Here is a 17,959-nt window from a genome sequence, read left to right on the forward strand (position 1 = left end):
AATGCTTACACTGAAGTGAGTCTGAATTTGATGAGCACTCAACTATGTAGAGCACTGCTGGGGCTCTGCTGCTAATATGAGAAAAATCTGTCAATATGAACTCATAAAATGTACTTCAGAACAGGTCTGAAAATGTATCACCCACTTGAGTCCATATCAAAGGAGTCAAGGCAGTTGAAAGCATGCTTCTCCTTACTGGAGTGCTCTGTGCCCTGGAGGCATGTACCTTCATATCCAGAACTAATCAGCTAAAAATAACGTGGCTGGAGGCCCCAGCTTTTCTTGTTTGTAACAGAAAAACAGCCTGGAGGCTGCTGTTCTGAAATAGGTTTGGTTTTGGTGAGATTCATAACTCTGCCTACACCAGCTGGTTGATATCCACTTCACCCTGAGAAGAAAGGCTGTCAGTATTGCTATATTTTTCAGTCACTAGAATGTAATCAATTTTAAGGATAAGGAAATACAAGAGGCCCCCAAACCTAATCCAGTCTAATTTTACTCTGAAATACATAAACGAGGACAGAAGGGGAAAAAGTGGTTTCTCAGACATGTTACTGCGATTTCCATTTCAAACCAGAGTTGAATTACCTCCTTTCAACTTGCTTTTCACCCCCCTCAAAAGTAACTTAAAATTGTTTGTTTAAGGACTGGAAATCTCTCCTGGACCACTCACCAGCTGAAATTAAGTGGAAAGACTCTTCAACAAGACTCAGCTGGCCTGCAAATCTGTCTGAGAATTTGTGGACTACATTTAATGATGTTTCCTTCCTTCATACTTCTATATTTGAAAAAAAATGTTAATACACGCATACCCTTCCTCATTTCTCTAAAGAAATGTGATAATACTACTTTCAAAATGTGTCCCCTACATAGTACAGTACACACTGATGGGGAAAACATGTAAATCAGAGTAATAAGAAGCATGAAGAAAGCAATAAGAAATGTGCACACCCAGACTAAGTCTACTGATAAGAAGGGAAACTCTTCTGAGGTTTATCAAATTGTTATTGTCAAACTACTGAAACAATTTGAAATGAAGGGATCTATCCTGACCACGCATTCTGTTCTCAATACACCCTTACAAAAAAGAAACCCCAAAATACAAGTACTACATAAGAAAAACCATTCCATGGAAGTATAGAGTGAGGGGGTTTATGCACTCCAGACAAACTCTTATTTAAAACAAAAAGACTTAGTTGCACAGACTCCAGAAAGGGGGTTCCTTCAGGCCAAATGCAATCCTTACTTAGGGAACCTGCCCTTTTCTCCTTGTGTTGTTGCTGCAGTCACTGGGAGTCCTTATCAAATCAGTACCGCTTAACAAATATGAGAATATGTAGTCCATACTTGCATAGCTGAACTTTCTAAGAACCGCTTTGTGGCTATTTCAACATGATTATTGTAGGGATCTGCTAGCCCTAGATCACTGCAACCTCATATCTCCATGCACATATAATCCTTTTTCATACTGTTTGAGTGCCTGAGGACCTCTTGCCAGGGATGGAGAAAGGGAAGGTTATCTCCTGTAGCATCTTACTAGGAAGCGACCTGCTACAGGTGGATTGCACAACAGTCTGCAAAGGAAAGGGAGCACTGAGAAAGACTCCTTGCTATCTCAGAAGGTTTCTGTCCATCCCAGGGACAACACTCTCTCTAGCTGCAAAGGTATTATTAGGCAGCTCCTTTCCAGTTACTGTTCTCAACAAGCTAAGCAGAGTGTGGCTATAGTTTCCCAGATGCAGGAACAAACAAAGAATGTAAATGCCCTTGCAAGACTACCTGTAATGTTTCATTGCATTTGGCCTAAAAGAAAAAAATGTGTGAAGCTTTTATGGCAATGATTTTGCTACTACTCTTAATACAAGAAAAATCTACAAGTTAGCAGTCCTGCAAAAACATGTGGGTCATGTAAAATTACACTTACTGTAATATCTAGTGATTGTCTAAGAGAAGTGGTTCATATGTTAAGGGATTAGAAAATTGTTCTAAGTGCACTCAGAATTTATGATCTCATTCCCAGACCTATTGGTCAGACTTGTCAATCGTCTCCCACAATCCACTATTTCAATTAAAGAAGAGGTGAAGGGAAAGGAAAAGGAAAATTACAGAGACACAAATAAGATGGAGATGACCTAACTCTATATTATTCAACTGCTTAAGGAGGGAGTGAAGCTAATTCACTGCTGACATTCATCGGCTGAAAAATATTTCATTGTCCAGATGAGGAAAGCATTCACACACACACACTTAATTTTAAGCATGTGCTTAACACTCACTGCCTTTTAAACTAAGAAAAAATATTAACTTGGAACTTAGTGCACTGCCCATGCTGCTGTTTGACAGGGCGAGCTCACTGATTAAAAGGCTAGCAAGACAGTAAGGCTTTTGTAAAGCCTTTTAACTACGTAACTTCTAAAAGGGGATGACTTGCATCACACATTCAAGTGGAGTTCAACTATTCTGCAAATCAAGATGAATCTGTATGAGTAAAGCCAGGAGTGCCAGCAGCCAGCTCATAGTACAGCCCAGCTCTTAAAATTACTGCTCTGGTCTTCATTCAACAATATCTTCTGTGTCACACTGCACTGAGAATCTGTTTTTTCATAGAAATTGGAAGAATGGACCGTTTGGTAGCAAAATATTAGCATGGGAGTCCTAGGCCGCACCACTGTACTTTCTAACTTTAAATAAATACTGCTTCAGCTTAACTTATTTCTGCCATTATTTCCAAGCTAGCAGAATTTTTTATCTATTTATTAAAAGAGATATCAATATTCAACTTTTCATCTGCTTAGTATTATATGAAAATAATATATTTTCTGCACATAAGGAAGTGCTTGCTAGACAATATCAACCAATGATTTTGAAAACAAAAAAAAAAGAATGTGACCACATTTCATTTTTATCTGTATGGTTTTTGTCCTGGTATCTACATTTTAGTTTAGTAGTTAATTTTTTCTTTTCTTAAAAGTCAAAAGTAAAATAGTCCAGCTACACTAAAAATATGCTGATGTCTTTATTAAAGTGGTAATAATTTAAGAATGTCTTCAAATTTTTAGATGTCGTAAATATTGAAATAAATCAAATAAACATAAACCCATAACTTGAAAAAGCTAGGAGCTGGTTTTAAAGCACAACTTAAAGTTGATAAACAGCATTTAAAGATCTGTTTGCATTTTCCTTTAATCAAAGGCAATTGCATATGTCCTTTCTTCCCCATGAAACGTGACTGCAGGTAAGTCATGGGCCTCCAAAAAATAGACATACAACAACCTTGCCAATACAGCTTAAAAAAATTCCACATGTCCCAAAATGACACTTTAATCATCAGATAAGTTTTGCACATTTGACTTATTTCATCAACATCCATTTTTTGTGCTCATCTGAGTGAAGATTTCTGGCTAGAGTTTGTGTGATGATGCTATTAAAAGTAAAGCTCTTGGATAAAATGTGAATCATCAGTTCTATTCTATTCAATGTGGTTTGCAACTTTACCCTGTCCAGTCTTCCTACATCTTCCTGCACATCCAAAGAAAATCATGCTACAAAGTGTGTCTTCACTGGCTTTTCACTCATACTTTGGTCACAAAAATTACTTGCATTATGTACAGCAACAGCATCTGTGTTGGCAAGTACTGTCTACCATTCACGTTGCAATTGAATGCAGCTATAAAATATGAAGGAAAAAATCTCAGGTCTTAATGCAAATTTGTTTCATAATATTTTCTCATAATTTCTTGTTTGTTATATAGAGCTAATTCTAAATATTTTTTCTTTTGTTGTTCCACAGTAGTCATAATACTCTGAATATTTTAAAAATATTTTCCTAGCATTATCACTAAAGTGAAATAACTGATTATTACATCATTTCTTATAACCACTGTCAAAACACAGGTCTAATACTGTATTTTATGCTATTCGAAACAATACATCTCTTTTGTTAGGAAAGAGGAATTAAAATTAAATTATTTGAAACACTTTAGAGCTTTTATTCCTAGGGCTCTTGGGGAGGGAGGCAGAAGAAGGGATTCTATAACATGATTCTTATACACTACCATCTATTGCTGCTTAAACATGGTGAACAACCTGTATCATACATTTTCCTTTTGGTATTCCCTGCAAGTGCTTTTGACGTTCACTAAGAATGTTAGTGCTTGTTAGAACAGATGGATAATACTGTTTACAGTCAGGGAGGGATATTATTTAAACTTCACCACCCAGATTTGCCAACAAACCTTAGCAATGCTGTGAAACAGCCCTGCTACTTTACTGTGACCTCTCCTTATGGAGGGCTGTTCTGAACTGTGAGTTAACTTGGTGACGGCACTGAAAGATGACACTGACTTGCCTGAGTTAGCATTTCATCCTGGCTGTGTTCAAGAATATATCTGTTTGATTTATTTCTCTGCATTTTTGTCACCAACTTCACTTTCACATTATTGTCCACCTGTGTTTCCAGTCTCTTTTTATTCTCTATAGTTGTATTAACAATGCATTGGCACTGTATAAATACCCAGTATCAACATAAGTGTTTGTATCATGGGACTCAGTTAACAAAAAGTAAAAATATCTGCAGAAAAACTTAGTTTGTAAATATACTGTCTAAAGTTGCACACTACTAATATGCATTTCTCTCTGGAACCTATCAGTCATCATCAAATCTGAACATCAGACTTCCAGCTTAATTAATTTACATTTGCTGCCTGTTCAAGTAAAACTAGAAAAAATTACTTCAGAGCACAAACCAGATTGTACAGTCTTTTCCATGAAGCCAATTTGAAACCACAGCTCTGGATGTAAGGTTGCACATTGCTCATGTGAACAAGCCCTAAGTAGCTTTAATCAATGACATAAATAATGCCAGTGCTGACAAAGTCAGTGAACTCACCACTTGTCCGTCTCTCCCTGGAACACCAGGCACTCCGACAGAACCCTGGTGGGAAACAGACGCCAGTGTTTAGCAAATTAAACAGGTCGTGAAACCTTTCATCTCTTAATACAGTACTTAGAAATGATGGTGAATGCTTGCTTATTGTAACTGCAATAAATTTTTCAAAAACTAATTTTTATCCAAGCTAAGATTTCTTTTCAGTTGAGATTTTATACTAATCACACGTGTTCTCATGTTGTACATTTTAATGACTGTCCCACTGTACAGCCTCTTCCAGAAACAAACTTCAAGCTGATGGTTGCTTTGTAATATTGTGAATGCTTCAGAAGAAATGTAAGAATTAAAATGCAATTCCATTTTATGCTTTCAATAAATTTTAAGACTGATCCTACACAATGGAACATAGCACCTGCACAAAACGATTAATGCTTCAAGAGTGATGCTTCAAGCTCAATAACTGGTAGCACCAATCTATCTTAGAGCTTTTAAGAGACAATCTGCAACAATTCAGCCTGACAGTGCAAATTACAGATACCCTTTTAAATTGCATCAGTATTACTGCAATCAAAATTTAAACACCAACACAGGCCAGACAAAGAAGGAAAGCCAAATATTAGCATTGACCTGTAACATTGGAGGAATCTTTTTACAAAGCTCTTACACTAAGTTTCTGTAAGATGGACAATTTTTTTGAAGGAACTTGTGCGACTTGCTACAGGTGTTCAGTGAAAACCTGAGGCATGAAGAAACCAGGAAAACTGCATATGCTTACACAGCGTTCTCCTCTTTTTATATAATAATGATGTTGCTCAGCAAGGAAACTGAAAGCATTATTTTTATTTTTCATTTATAAACACCTTATCAGCATACAAAAATGTGATAGCTTTTTGAAGGGCTGGCACCCTAAAAAGAGGCCAGGGGACTGGGAAAGGCAGAGGCTTTGTTGACAGTGAAATGTGCAGTTTCCCAGGACCCTTAAAACAAATAAGCATCCTGTGAATCCCTTCATGCCCTGCTTTCTCTCCATCCCAAGAATCAGTGCATGACATTTCCCCCTCTATTCATATTGGTTAGAGGTTTCTCTAGAAATGGTTTACCCAAAGGGCACCAACACCCAAAGGGAATGGATCCAGAATGGATGCACATGTTTGTCAATGAATAGAGTTGTGAAATCCTGTGAAACAAGAAAAGGAAGCAAGTCATGAGGGCCTCAAAAAACCTCCAACATTTGAATGCCCAGGAGGCTCCAGCTCATAACAGAGCTGCAAATCAGGAAGAAATAATACAATGGCATCCCAGCGTATCTCCATGACCCAAAATGCTCTCCCCTTACTCCCAAAGCTTCCACTTTGGCATTCCTGTTGCTTCTTTTTGCTGGATGCATGGTCATGACTGCTAGCCACTGCAAAGGGGCCCTAGTGAGCATTTTCACATCTTTGTATAATTCTTCCAGAAAACTAGAAGACAAAGCTTAGGTGGGCATTAAACCATCAGCCTCAATAAACTATCCTATTTATAACCTACAAGACACAGGATGTTAGAAAGTGTAAATAAAGCTGATTTTACCATTCCACGTAAAAGTTTACCATATATTCAAAAGCTCATCAGCACATGGGTTTAGCTGATGCTGTACATGTGAAATACCCTCCTCCCTGAGTCTTAGGGTATAATTTTATAATGGCAACTTAGACATCAGTACAGCTTTACAATGCTGTATTCCTTCATTGCCAAACATGAAGGGTAGTCCTCTCCTTCAGCCTGCAAACTCTGTACAAAATTCTCACAGCTGACAAAATTCCACCAATTCTTACGCTTTGGGATTACATTTTTACACAGCAGCAGGTTTTTCTTTCTTTTCTTCAAAAAGTTCCATTTGAACAGATGCAAGCAAACCTTCACCTTAAAGAATATTATCTCAGAAGAAAAACAGAGGTGACAGCCCTCTCCCATACGTTAATACTACTTAGGCCTTTCCTCTTTCTTTTTTCTTTATACAAATTAAGCCTGTTTTATTAAATATCTTCCATACAACTTTTTAATCTTTCGAAATCAACTAGAAAATTACTTGCCTTGGTAGTGCGTGGGCGAGATGCTGGAAAAGTGCCACTTACTAGCTGTTATTGCTGATATATCTAGGACTGGTTTAATGGTGTAATTCCATAAATCCTAAACTCACTCCATCAAACTGAGGCAGTCAGCTTTAATGAGCGTAAATAATGCTGAAAGCATTCCCAGGAAGTCAGGTCTCAGGTTACCGAAGGAACAGGAGGACACCGGCAGACCACCTGAACACCGCCAACCAAGCACCATTTATCAGCAACACCTATGTCCTTTGTTTCTGCTGGTCAATTTTTTAGTCATATGGCACTGATCTACTTGAGAAAGGACATGCATTTAATCAGAAACTCTATCTCCCCACCTTTCACAAGGTTTTAACTTTGGTTTCCTAGTGGTACCAGTGCATGAACAAGAAAATTATAGTGACCTTTTCACCTGAAAGTTAAGCAGACAGATTGAAAACAGTCTGCTCTACATTGCTTGAACTTCCTATGATGGGGGAAATGAGAAATTTGATGTCTCACATCATATGGCTGCATTTTGCAAAAACAAAATTCAGAGCCTAAACTAACTGATTTAATGCGGTGTACAGTAGCTAATTCCATTCACCTTTTCTGCTAGCAATTTGGCACCAGGAGGAATAATCACTTTCACAGTATTGTTTATACTATACCTTTTGTCCTGGAGGCCCCTGAGGTCCCTGCAAAGGGAAAACAATTCAATTAACATTGTAACTCTAGCCAATTTAAACTGAAATGACCAATTAAAACTGTCTTATTGTGTAAGCATTCTGATCCTGGACTGAAACCAGCTGATGTTTTATACATCAAGGAAAAGTAAAACTTTATGCACAAAATGCACAATGGATCTTTTCTCTTCTCTTTTGGAACTGATCTAGGAACTAACTGGAAGACTCAAATTTTCCCCCCTTCTAATCTTTTCTCTTCCAACCCATCTGGAAATTTGTCAGCATTAAGATGACTGTGGTTTTTCTCTTTCTGATACCAGCTAACAGCCAGTCGTGTGTCCACAGTAATATATCTGCTCAGCAGCATATAAACAAGGTTTATACAAACAAGTATGTCTAAGATAGAGTGGCATAAGCCTTAAAATCTCCTCACCTTCTAGGTAACAGCATACATGACTATGTTTTACCCAACACATGATCTGTGCCATTACTTGCAAGTTAAGAGAAAAATCATTAAGAATTAACTTCAGGAATCATTAAGAATGCTCTTGGGAAGTAAAGAATCACCATTTTGTCCCCATGACCTGTGAAGGCAGGAAGACATATCTCAATTCAGGAAAGCTTAACTGCTTAATGTCACACAGAAGTCAAAGTCTCATTGATATTAATAGGACCCATTTCTCAACTGGTGTCTCTGAAGTACCCAGGTGGTTTGTGGCTACAGTGGAGAGAGGAGGCAGCAGGGAAATAGATCAGCCAACCATGTCTTTGACATTTTGGCAGTCTGTTTTGGTAAGAGCCAGACCATGTCTGCTGCAGTTCTTACACACTTTTTTCCCCATCTTCCTACTCTGGGTGCTGGTGCAGTCTGTGGGTGCTGGTGCTATATCAAGCAAAGGGAATTCTAACTCCATGGGGGTGCAAAACAAAAAGCCAAAACCAGAGAATCCAAATCCTTCTGATGCATGAAAGAATGAAGGAATTCATTGATAGTAGAACTGCAATTATTCAGAAAAACAAAAGGATTGCTGCTTTGAAATGCAGGGCCAATTTTATCATTAAGGTAGCGTGAAGTTAGGCAGAATCCTCCACTGTTAGTAGACACAGGGCTTGTTGAAACATTGCTTGGATGCAACTTTAAACTGCTAGCATGAAAAAGCTCCACTGGTGGTAGTTCTGGGTCCTGGATCCACTGATGTGGATGAAAGCCTTGCAGTTTTAAATGTGGATTCATACGTCTAAGGCATCAAGCCTTGCAAGAGCATATAGATTAGTGTTGCTTCTTGAAACTTTTGCCTGATTTTCTCAGCAGAACTAGGGTCTTATAAGCATTTCCTTTTGACTGTAGGGACATATTTTGTTAATGGAAAGCTACCTGTGAGGTGCAGGGTGACAAGTTTACTCCCTTATCTTCAAAAGGAAGCAAAAGTACCCAAGCACTCAGCACTGGTCATGATCAGAGCAGCTAGCACAGTGATAATCTGCTTTTTCAGACTGGAGACCCGCCCCCCCCCCAGCCCACTGCATTTCAAAAAACCTCCTGTTTAAATCAGGTCTTCTTCTCAGTAAGTGCCTGAATTCTAACCCTAAGATTTGCTAGAGGCTGAGGACACCAGTAATACTGAATGTGGTCAATGAAGGTCAGCCTATTTCTTAAGCACTGCTTGCAAACAGTCTCCAAGAAAGCTGAAGACAGGGAAAAAACTAGGTAAAACAAATCAAGAGGATGCTTGTAGGTGAGAGTGGCCCATTGGGTAAGGAACCACGGATATAACAACATACTCCACAAACAGGTTTTTTCCCTTTATTCCAGTTAAGGAAGAAAGTTTCTTCCAGTGCCTGACACCATGGCAGGTGATGAACCAGCAATCCTCCCCTTCTTCTGTGAGAAAGATGTAAATTTGGCTAACATCTTAAAAACTCCAAGAAATTAATGCTCAAACTAGAGCTTTCCTACATCACCATTACCAGAATAGGCTCCAAACGTCTATGTCCTAGGCATCAGTTATCTGTTGACCTTTTGCATATTAACCAGTTGCATTTTGGGGGTATTTCAGGTCTTATGAAAAATCTGTCCATCAGTAGGCCAGACTGAATACAGAACAACTGATGACTACCTTCACGGCTCATACCTGCTACTTTTATGTCCGAGGAATGGATATTGCCACTTCAGTTTCTAACTACTTAAGAAGCTAATAAAACCTAAAGACATTCAGCTATATTAAATTACCATTTGGGAGCCCTCAATACAAAGTTACTATTTGAAGGTAAAATGATCATTCACTTATTAATACCGTCCCCCAAAGTAAACTGTTAAATGTGCTGCTCTGTTGAGCACTTTGTGCCTGCTGCTTGCAGCTGTCAGCCTGTGGGATGGATATAATTCATGACATTGCAGATGTCTCCAGGAAAAGACCTTTCCCCAGAATTTCCCCCTCACCGTTGCCACCATTCCAGCTCCTCCAGAGGATTTATTGAATAAGAAAATATTTACATAGAAGCATAGTCTTGCTCTTATTGTGCCTTTAAAATGAATCAGAGAAAAGAAGCAGCAGATACTTATCAATAAATATTTTATACAATTAGCAGTTTTCCATTTCTGGTACTTAAGCCTTTACTCTGACTGGTAATGGCTCTGGTGTCTCATGCCCATTGAGCTACTATGCCGCTTCATGACCAGAACAGTTCTCAACAATACATCTACCTTCAGAAAAGGTATGCTCAGAAAACCAATTGCAATTAAAAGCTTACCTAAAGTGATACACTTCACAATTTACACATAATAATGTGCTTCTTATCCTTTGAATGTTCAGACTGTAAACCATAGCTGAACAGGAACAATTTTTCTTTAAAGCACTGCTCCCTAGCATTGGGAAAGAAGCTCAAAGCCACTGGAAATGTAGCAGGTCATCCACTGACAGCTTCCATCCCTCCCCCACAGAAGCCTCCCAGCAGCAACTTAAATTGAAAACCTGAAATTAAATTACTAACAGAAAAAGACTTCAAAAAACTGTAAAACACTCCGGAATTGCTGTAAAGTGCCTATTTTCTATGCTACCTACATTCTCTGAGCAAGAGACTGAGAGGGCTGAAAATTTTGGTTGTGAGAGTTGCCCAGAATAGGAAGATAACTAAATATAATAAAAATTTAAAATAGTTCTCACTGTTTCAGGTATCATGAACACTTCAGAAGAACGCTTTGCCATCATGTGCAATAGCATAATCTAGCTAGGCAGCTATGACAAGCTATTGCAGGGCTTCACTGAATTAGGTTCTCATTCAAATGGCTCCTCAACAGATGGAAAAAGAAGGTGCATTGCTCCAAAGAAATTCAACTGCTATCTGTTTCTCTGGAGATGAAGAATTAGTTGATAGTTACTTAAGCACTTGGAGAACTGGGTAACCAGGGATAAACAAATGTTCATAAAACTCTGTGCAATTTTGTTTTTAAAAGGTAAAATATTTCCACTATGAATGCCATTATTCAATCACTGTTTTCTGAAATCAACAGACCTCCAGAGTTTGTATCATGTCAAACCTTGGCATCACAGAAATGACTGAATAAAGTTGGACGCTTCAGTTGGACCTTTACAAATAACTATCTGGAATAAATACAAAAAAACCCCCCTGAAAATACTGACCTAAATGTAGTTAGAACAAATGTTCTGAGTCCAGAATTCTTCCTAGACCTCCGTTCTAATGTTACAATTATATTTTCCTTTTAAGCTTACTCTGTTCATTGTGCTTCAGCAAGCTTCAAAACAAGAAATAATTCTGCCCTGTAAAGGTTAAAGTTGCAGTTTCAAAGCACAGTAATTCAGGGTGTGATACATTAGCAAAAGCCTCTCAAGGTGTTTTTGTATTCAACTTCTAGTGACTCAGTTGCTTAACATTTAAAAAATGTATGAAATAGAAAGTTTGGGCATTTTCAATTTGCAGGTCTGGGGTAGCAGTAATGATTATTTTACAAGGTATCAGAGTTTATGGACAGTGAGCGCAAACACCAAATGAAAATGCCTAACACAAATATAATGAAAAAGTGAATGCTTTTGTATACCAAAAAAGTTATACAGCAAAAACGTCACAATGGTGCAATACACTGTCATACAAAAACTCTCTTATTCCAAAGCTTTGCAACCCCCACCCCTGCAAAGTCCTGTTTTTCTAAACTTCCATACTTCCTATGTAAAGTGAAAGTTCTTTGTAACTAGAATGCCTGGAGGAGGTACTGTGTCTATATTTCTATGGGACAAAAGAAGTTCCAAGACTGTCCCTGAGAACAGATACTTCCCCTTTGCTGCCTATAAGAATCATTAAACACTTAGAATAGAATCATAGAACCATTTAGGTTGGAAAAGACCTTTAAGATCATCAAGCCCAACTGTAAACCTGACAATGCCAAGTCCACCACTAAACCATGTCCCTAAGGGCCATATCTACGTGTATTTTAAATACCTAAAGGGATGGTGACTCCACCACTTCCCTGAGTAGCCTGTTCCAATGCCTGACAACCCTTTCAGTAAAGAAATTTTGCCTAATATCCATTCTAAACCTCCCCTCCACAACTGGAGGTCATTTCCTCTCATTCTATCTCCAGCCACCTGACAGAAGAGACAGACACCCACCTCGCTACAACCTCCTTTCAGGTAGTTGTAGTGAGCGATAAGGTCTCCCCTCACCCTCCTCTTCTCCAGACTAAACAGCCCCAGCTCCCTCAGCCGCTCCTCATAGGACTTGTGCTCCAGGCCCCCCACCAGCTTGGTTGCCCTTCTCTGGACACGCTCCAGCACCTCAATGTCTTTCCTGTAGTGAGGGACCCAAAACCGAACACACTACTCGAGGTGTGGCCTCACCAGTGCTGAGTACAGGGGGCAATCACTTCCTTACTCCCGCAAACCAATTTCTTACCAGTCTAACATCATAAAGAACTTCAGAAGAAAACCTGAACTAGCAGATGTAGCTGAAGAGGAAAGCACAGGTTTCATACAAGGTATTCATCTGCATTTCAGCGGAGCCTGTGTTCTACCTGCTGATCCCATTTTCTGTGTGTAAGCGGCACACAGTGTAATTCTGAAAACATGTTCCTGTGTGGTTGAGGAGTGTTTCATAAAGACTGCAATTTCTAGAGTACTAGTATGGAAATCTGCAATGCTTTAGTATTGATGAATCACCTAGATAAAAGAACGACCAGCTAAGAAAACAGATTAACTATAATGGGAAATTCATCTAACTTCTGATTAACCAGTGTCCCCCGCCCATGCTATCTAACTTAATTGATAAAAAGAGTGGCAATAACTATTAATTAGTGGTCAGGCAGAGCTTCTTATCATCATTCTCTTAGTCATTGTTGTGGCAGCCATTACTGAAGTACAGAGGTTACAATGCCAAAGGCTATTGTTCCTGAGATTTCCTGCAAGTTAAGGCCAATGCAATTGTATTAGGGAAGAAAGAACAGTTGCTGTGAGAGGCACAGGCTGAGAATTTCCACTTCATCTGCTAGTTCTTAGTAAACTTTTGCAGCCAAACAGCTTAAGAACAACACCTTATAAAATTTACTATGAACATGCTACCAGAATGAAACAAAGAAGGCTGCTGCAGAACTCTGGCCATTGAAAACAAAATCACAATTAGTAGTTTCCCAGAGGAGCTATGAAGATTCACACCAGCTGAGGATCTGGCCTTGACCGTTGGCCTGAAAGACTGAATTGAAGCCAGCAGCAGTTCCCAGTCAGTTCTGCCTGGTCCCTGTGAGTTCATTTTGTTCATTTTAACATAAGATGAAAAATGGATATTCATTCATTTTAAAGATGTGACATTTTGCAGACTTAACTGCAAGGTTACACTTTTCCACTGTCTTTCACAAAAAAGGCAATATCCTTTGGAAGAACATCCTTCTTATTCTGAATAACTAGTAAAAGCAGTAACATGAGGTCTTACTTTCTTGAACAGATGCCCAGCAAGACTGTATAAGCACACAACTACTAGTTTGGAAAACAATACATCTTTAAACAGAGGGATTTTGCATTTGGGTTAATCATTATAGTATAGATTTCTTTTGCAAAGGGACACCTTTACCTGAATTCTTTGGTTATTCTGGAGTGTTCTGTTTATGCAAAACATCTGTAAAATTACTTATCTGTCTTTAAAGCCAATTTTGGGGGATAAAATAATATACGGGGTTTTTTCAGTGGCAAGAAGTGGTTGATTCACACACTGAACATGTTTAAATTTACTTCTTTTCCGAGGAGCTGAAAACATTGTAAATTTTGATCTTCCAAATTTTTATTACTATGCACTCGTTTAAAGTATTTTAAACATAAAAGCACAAAACACTCTCCCACATGGAAATTAGAAACAAAAACAGCCCATGTACAGCTTCTATCCTATTGCAGCTCGTGAATCTGAAAATGTTGATCTATCAGTGTCAGTCTTTGAGATTGCTCATCACTGACTCACTTTACGTTCTCATGAATAGTCTGCAAGCAGAAATCCTAGTCCTCAGGTAGAAAAGAATCACAAATTCATTTATAATTTATTCTGAAAGTGAGAAGATAAAACAGAAAAACTCTTGTATGGTGTTTAAGAGTCCTTATTGCCAGGAAGAGCAGACAAATGGCATGGGAAGAAAGATAAAATATGAGAGGCAGTACACAACTTTACTGAAAAGGTTGAAAAGCTAAGGAAACTACTGGCCTTCCCTCTTGCATAGCATACATTTCGCTAGTTTCACATAACATTTCAAAACTTAATCCCTTTGGTCGCCCCACTGCTTGGCCTCCCTCTGAATTCTCTTAATCCTTTCTGCACAGAGGAATGATACCTTCGACTCTTGTAGAAAGTAGATCTGCAGGGCTTTCAAGTGCCATGGAAACCAGACACAAATTACCACTAACTAGTCATTCTTACATTCCCTTCTAACATTAAAGATGCATACAGTCACACCTTTCTAACTTAAACCTAAGCCTCCATTCTTACCTAAAAAGAAATTGAACTCTCTTGGCTCAAAGAGAAAACAGATTCTTCCTGACACAGCAACATACAGAGCCAAAAAACCCTTGTGAACAGCTCTCCCAAACATCTGAACCGCAAGGATAGAAGAGCAACAGAAGCACACTGGCACTCCAACAATCTGGAAAGATTTTCAACAGGGAATGAGAGACCCCTGTAAGCAACAACTAGCTTTCCTAAACTTCTCCTCCCACCACTCTGCCCCAACCCACACATACTTACATTGGAAATTGGGAAAAAAAAAAGCCATTCTCTGTCTTCAAGGCAAATTTCCCTTGTGTACCTAAGACAGGCTAAGCTCTCTCGTGTCAAATCAGAACTCATGCCAGAGAACTTAAATGTCATTCTCTGTATATGGTCCAAGCAAACCTCCCCTGCCTGAGAGGCAAAAAGGTTATTACTGCCCTCTCTCTCAACATCATCTGAAACATGATTTTCTTTTTCTTTATTGACACGGAACTTCATTACAAATTAAGGAGAACATGGCAGCAGATGAGCAGTTGGAGTAAATTGCCACGTCTTCACTAGAGCTACTGGATTTCCAATTTCACTGAAAAGAGAACATGAACATTCCCAGAACTCCAAATGCATTCAAATTATTTCAACTTTTTGTGAATCAGGGCACACATTATTTGAGTAGGTCACAAGTTACTCAACATGTGTAGTAGGCTTCTGGTACATTCTAAGACACAAGCCGGGAAACACTCTTATCTCATTATCTACTATCTTGTGCTCTTCAAGAAATTTATTCCACTTCTTGTAAGAAGAGAAAATAGAAAACTAAGTAATTTCAAGCTGTGCCATTTTTGATTCACAGGTTAAAACCGAGTTTACCAGCTCTATCAACAACCTGTACCTTCATCTAGAAATACCAAGGCATGTTACCAAATACAGGTGTTAAAAATGCTTTTGAAAGAGAAGAGCTTCTATCCCCTTTATTGTAATCGGGCTTGCAGCTCTTCTTAACTTGAACAGCACCATGGCACTTAAAGCTGCTGAGAGCATGATCCTATAGGCTACGAACAGCCTTCAGCTTCCACAACCTTCAGCAAGTACATCCAAACTGTAGGGATTGTTTCACAGCATCTGGTGCTCTCCTTGGCTCTGTCCTGCCTCCATCCTGGACAAAGAACCAGAGTACATGCCACAGTACTTGCTTCTTACTGGAAAGGGCCTTGGACATGTGGGGAAGTAGGAAACCACTGTACACCCCAACAAGTGGACCTCTGGAAGACCAGGACTGGTAGTTCCTTATGGGACCCACTGATTTCACAGTTTCATTTTCATCAGGAAGAAAAAAACAGGAAGCTAATTCTGGCTTCAGACTCTTGGTGTGAAACAGAGGCAAGTCCTTACAAAAGAATTCCTGCAGAATTAACCTAGAAGCTCCTCCGGGCAGAGGTCTCCATTTTCATTTACTTTGAAAAGCTAATACGTGGATAATCCAGAAAAAGTATCTCAGGTAGGCAGAGGCCTGTGTTCTCCACAGCAAACTATACCTATTTTATCTGGCAACACAATTTTACAGCATACTTGTGGGAAAATCAGCCATTTCTGCAGTAGTGTCTCAATTTCCAATATGGAAATAGAGAGATATCTAAGTGCAGAAATGCATGATGGAAGGTGTCAGAAGCAGCTAGAAAGCACCTGAATAATTGTAGCACTTTCCACAGTGAAGAGAGTCTGGAAGTCTGTACTGGCATAAAAAGTATGTCAGAAGCACCAAGAAGGATAAAAAGAAATTAATTACCTCCCTGATACTCTTATGTTCTTTACTTGATCTATACACAATCTAACATTTAAGCCATCAGACTGACTTTTAGAGCAGGCATTTGGAGTTGGAAATTCATGTAATCTGGGATCTTTCTGTAACTCAAGCTTGCTGATTCAAATTTTAAAACACCTTTTCTCCCTATTTAAACACACCTGCATTTAGAGAAACAGATCAGTAGCAGTTCTTTAGTTCCTACACACAGATGGTTACTTTAGACCAGTGGCACTCTTCTAAACATGGAGACTAAAAGGTGACAGACTATGTTTTGCTTTAAAAGCCTTCAGGGATTCTGTGATCCTGAAGATCTGGTCTTGAATAGAAGGAAGACACTGTTGCAGAATCTGAGTGAGTTTTGTCCAGAGGTCAAATAGGAGAATATTCCAAATAAAACAAAAGAAACAAAAAACTCTCCCTTCCCAGCTATTGCACCTATTATTAACAGGTGCTCAGAAACCAAAAGGACAGAACAAAAAAGAGCCTGGAAGCATGCTTGAACACTAGGTGGTACCTTTGGGAGGCTTTGATTTTGGTTTTGTTAAACCATTATCTCAAAACGAAAAAGTACAGGACTTTAACTGCTTGATCACAGCAGGTATTTCCAAGTCTCAGATCTTAGTTTTTTCTTCCAAAAGATATTGGATTTTGTCAATTCAAAATGTTTTGCAATTTGTCAAGGTAAAATATCACACACCTCTTTAAAACTTCATAAATTCAAACAGATAGCAATCATATCTGCACTGATTGCTAGGCATATAATCTTCCTTCTCAGAAGCATTCAGGAATCAAAACCACATGCCACAGGCTACAATTCTGTCATCTCTCATAAAAATAAGAATGACCATGAGTGTTTAGGGAGATCTTAAGGGAAAAAAAACCACCGCATGTTTCACAGTTCTGGGAATATGTGACAGGCAGAAACTTCTGATGCCTTACCCTGTGGCTGAAGCTGATTTACAACCAGTGGAGCTTCAATTTGCTTCCAAATGAATAGGGTTAATTAGTTCCTGATGCAACAGAAAACATCTACTTCCATATCCGAATATTTGTAAAAAATGCATTCATTTGGCTGTTACATTCTCACACACAGGAAAAACCCAAAACCTCAGGAGAGGAGAATATTCTGAGAGCTTCAGTATGCTGTGCTGTGTCTTCACTGTTCCATCAGGCAAAGGGCCAGAGCTATTGCCACAGAGACAGCTGGGATTTTGGCCCTTAAAGCAAGTAGATGGTTCTTGTGCTGCTCAACAGTCTCAAGGTGGAAACAGCTCAACTTCAGAGACAGTGATAAGTAGGGGCTAGGAACTGGGAACACCTGGCTTGGCTGTTCTTTGCTTTGCCGTGCCCTCAGCTGTTTTATTTCCCTCTACTTCTGCAAGCTTAAAGAAGAAGTTGGCCTTATGTGACAGGCGACTGTATGTAAAAAGAGGATGTTGTCTTTCTCATGTGTTCTTCACAAATAGTCTGTGACAAAGGAAGGTTAGGAAATACAGACCTATAAAGCTTTTTGGAATTTCACATTTTAAAAAGTGTATATGTCACG

At 38.9% G+C, this 17,959-nt stretch overlaps 1 protein-coding gene across 1 annotated transcript in view; it reads right to left on the reverse strand.

Moving 5' to 3' along the window:
• COL25A1 (collagen type XXV alpha 1 chain) overlaps positions 1-17,959 on the reverse strand; it is a 317,436-nt gene that overhangs the window by 65,855 nt on the left and 233,622 nt on the right. The window contains exons 11-12 of the mRNA XM_075032675.1: positions 7,623-7,649; positions 4,889-4,933 (exon numbers count right to left, since the gene is read on the reverse strand). Coding sequence (XP_074888776.1) covers positions 4,889-4,933; positions 7,623-7,649 — 72 coding nt within the window. The remainder of the gene's footprint in view (positions 1-4,888; positions 4,934-7,622; positions 7,650-17,959) is intronic.

This window comes from Buteo buteo, chromosome 1 (genome assembly GCF_964188355.1).
Source record: "Buteo buteo chromosome 1, bButBut1.hap1.1, whole genome shotgun sequence".
Classification (NCBI taxonomy): Eukaryota; Metazoa; Chordata; class Aves; order Accipitriformes; family Accipitridae; genus Buteo; species Buteo buteo.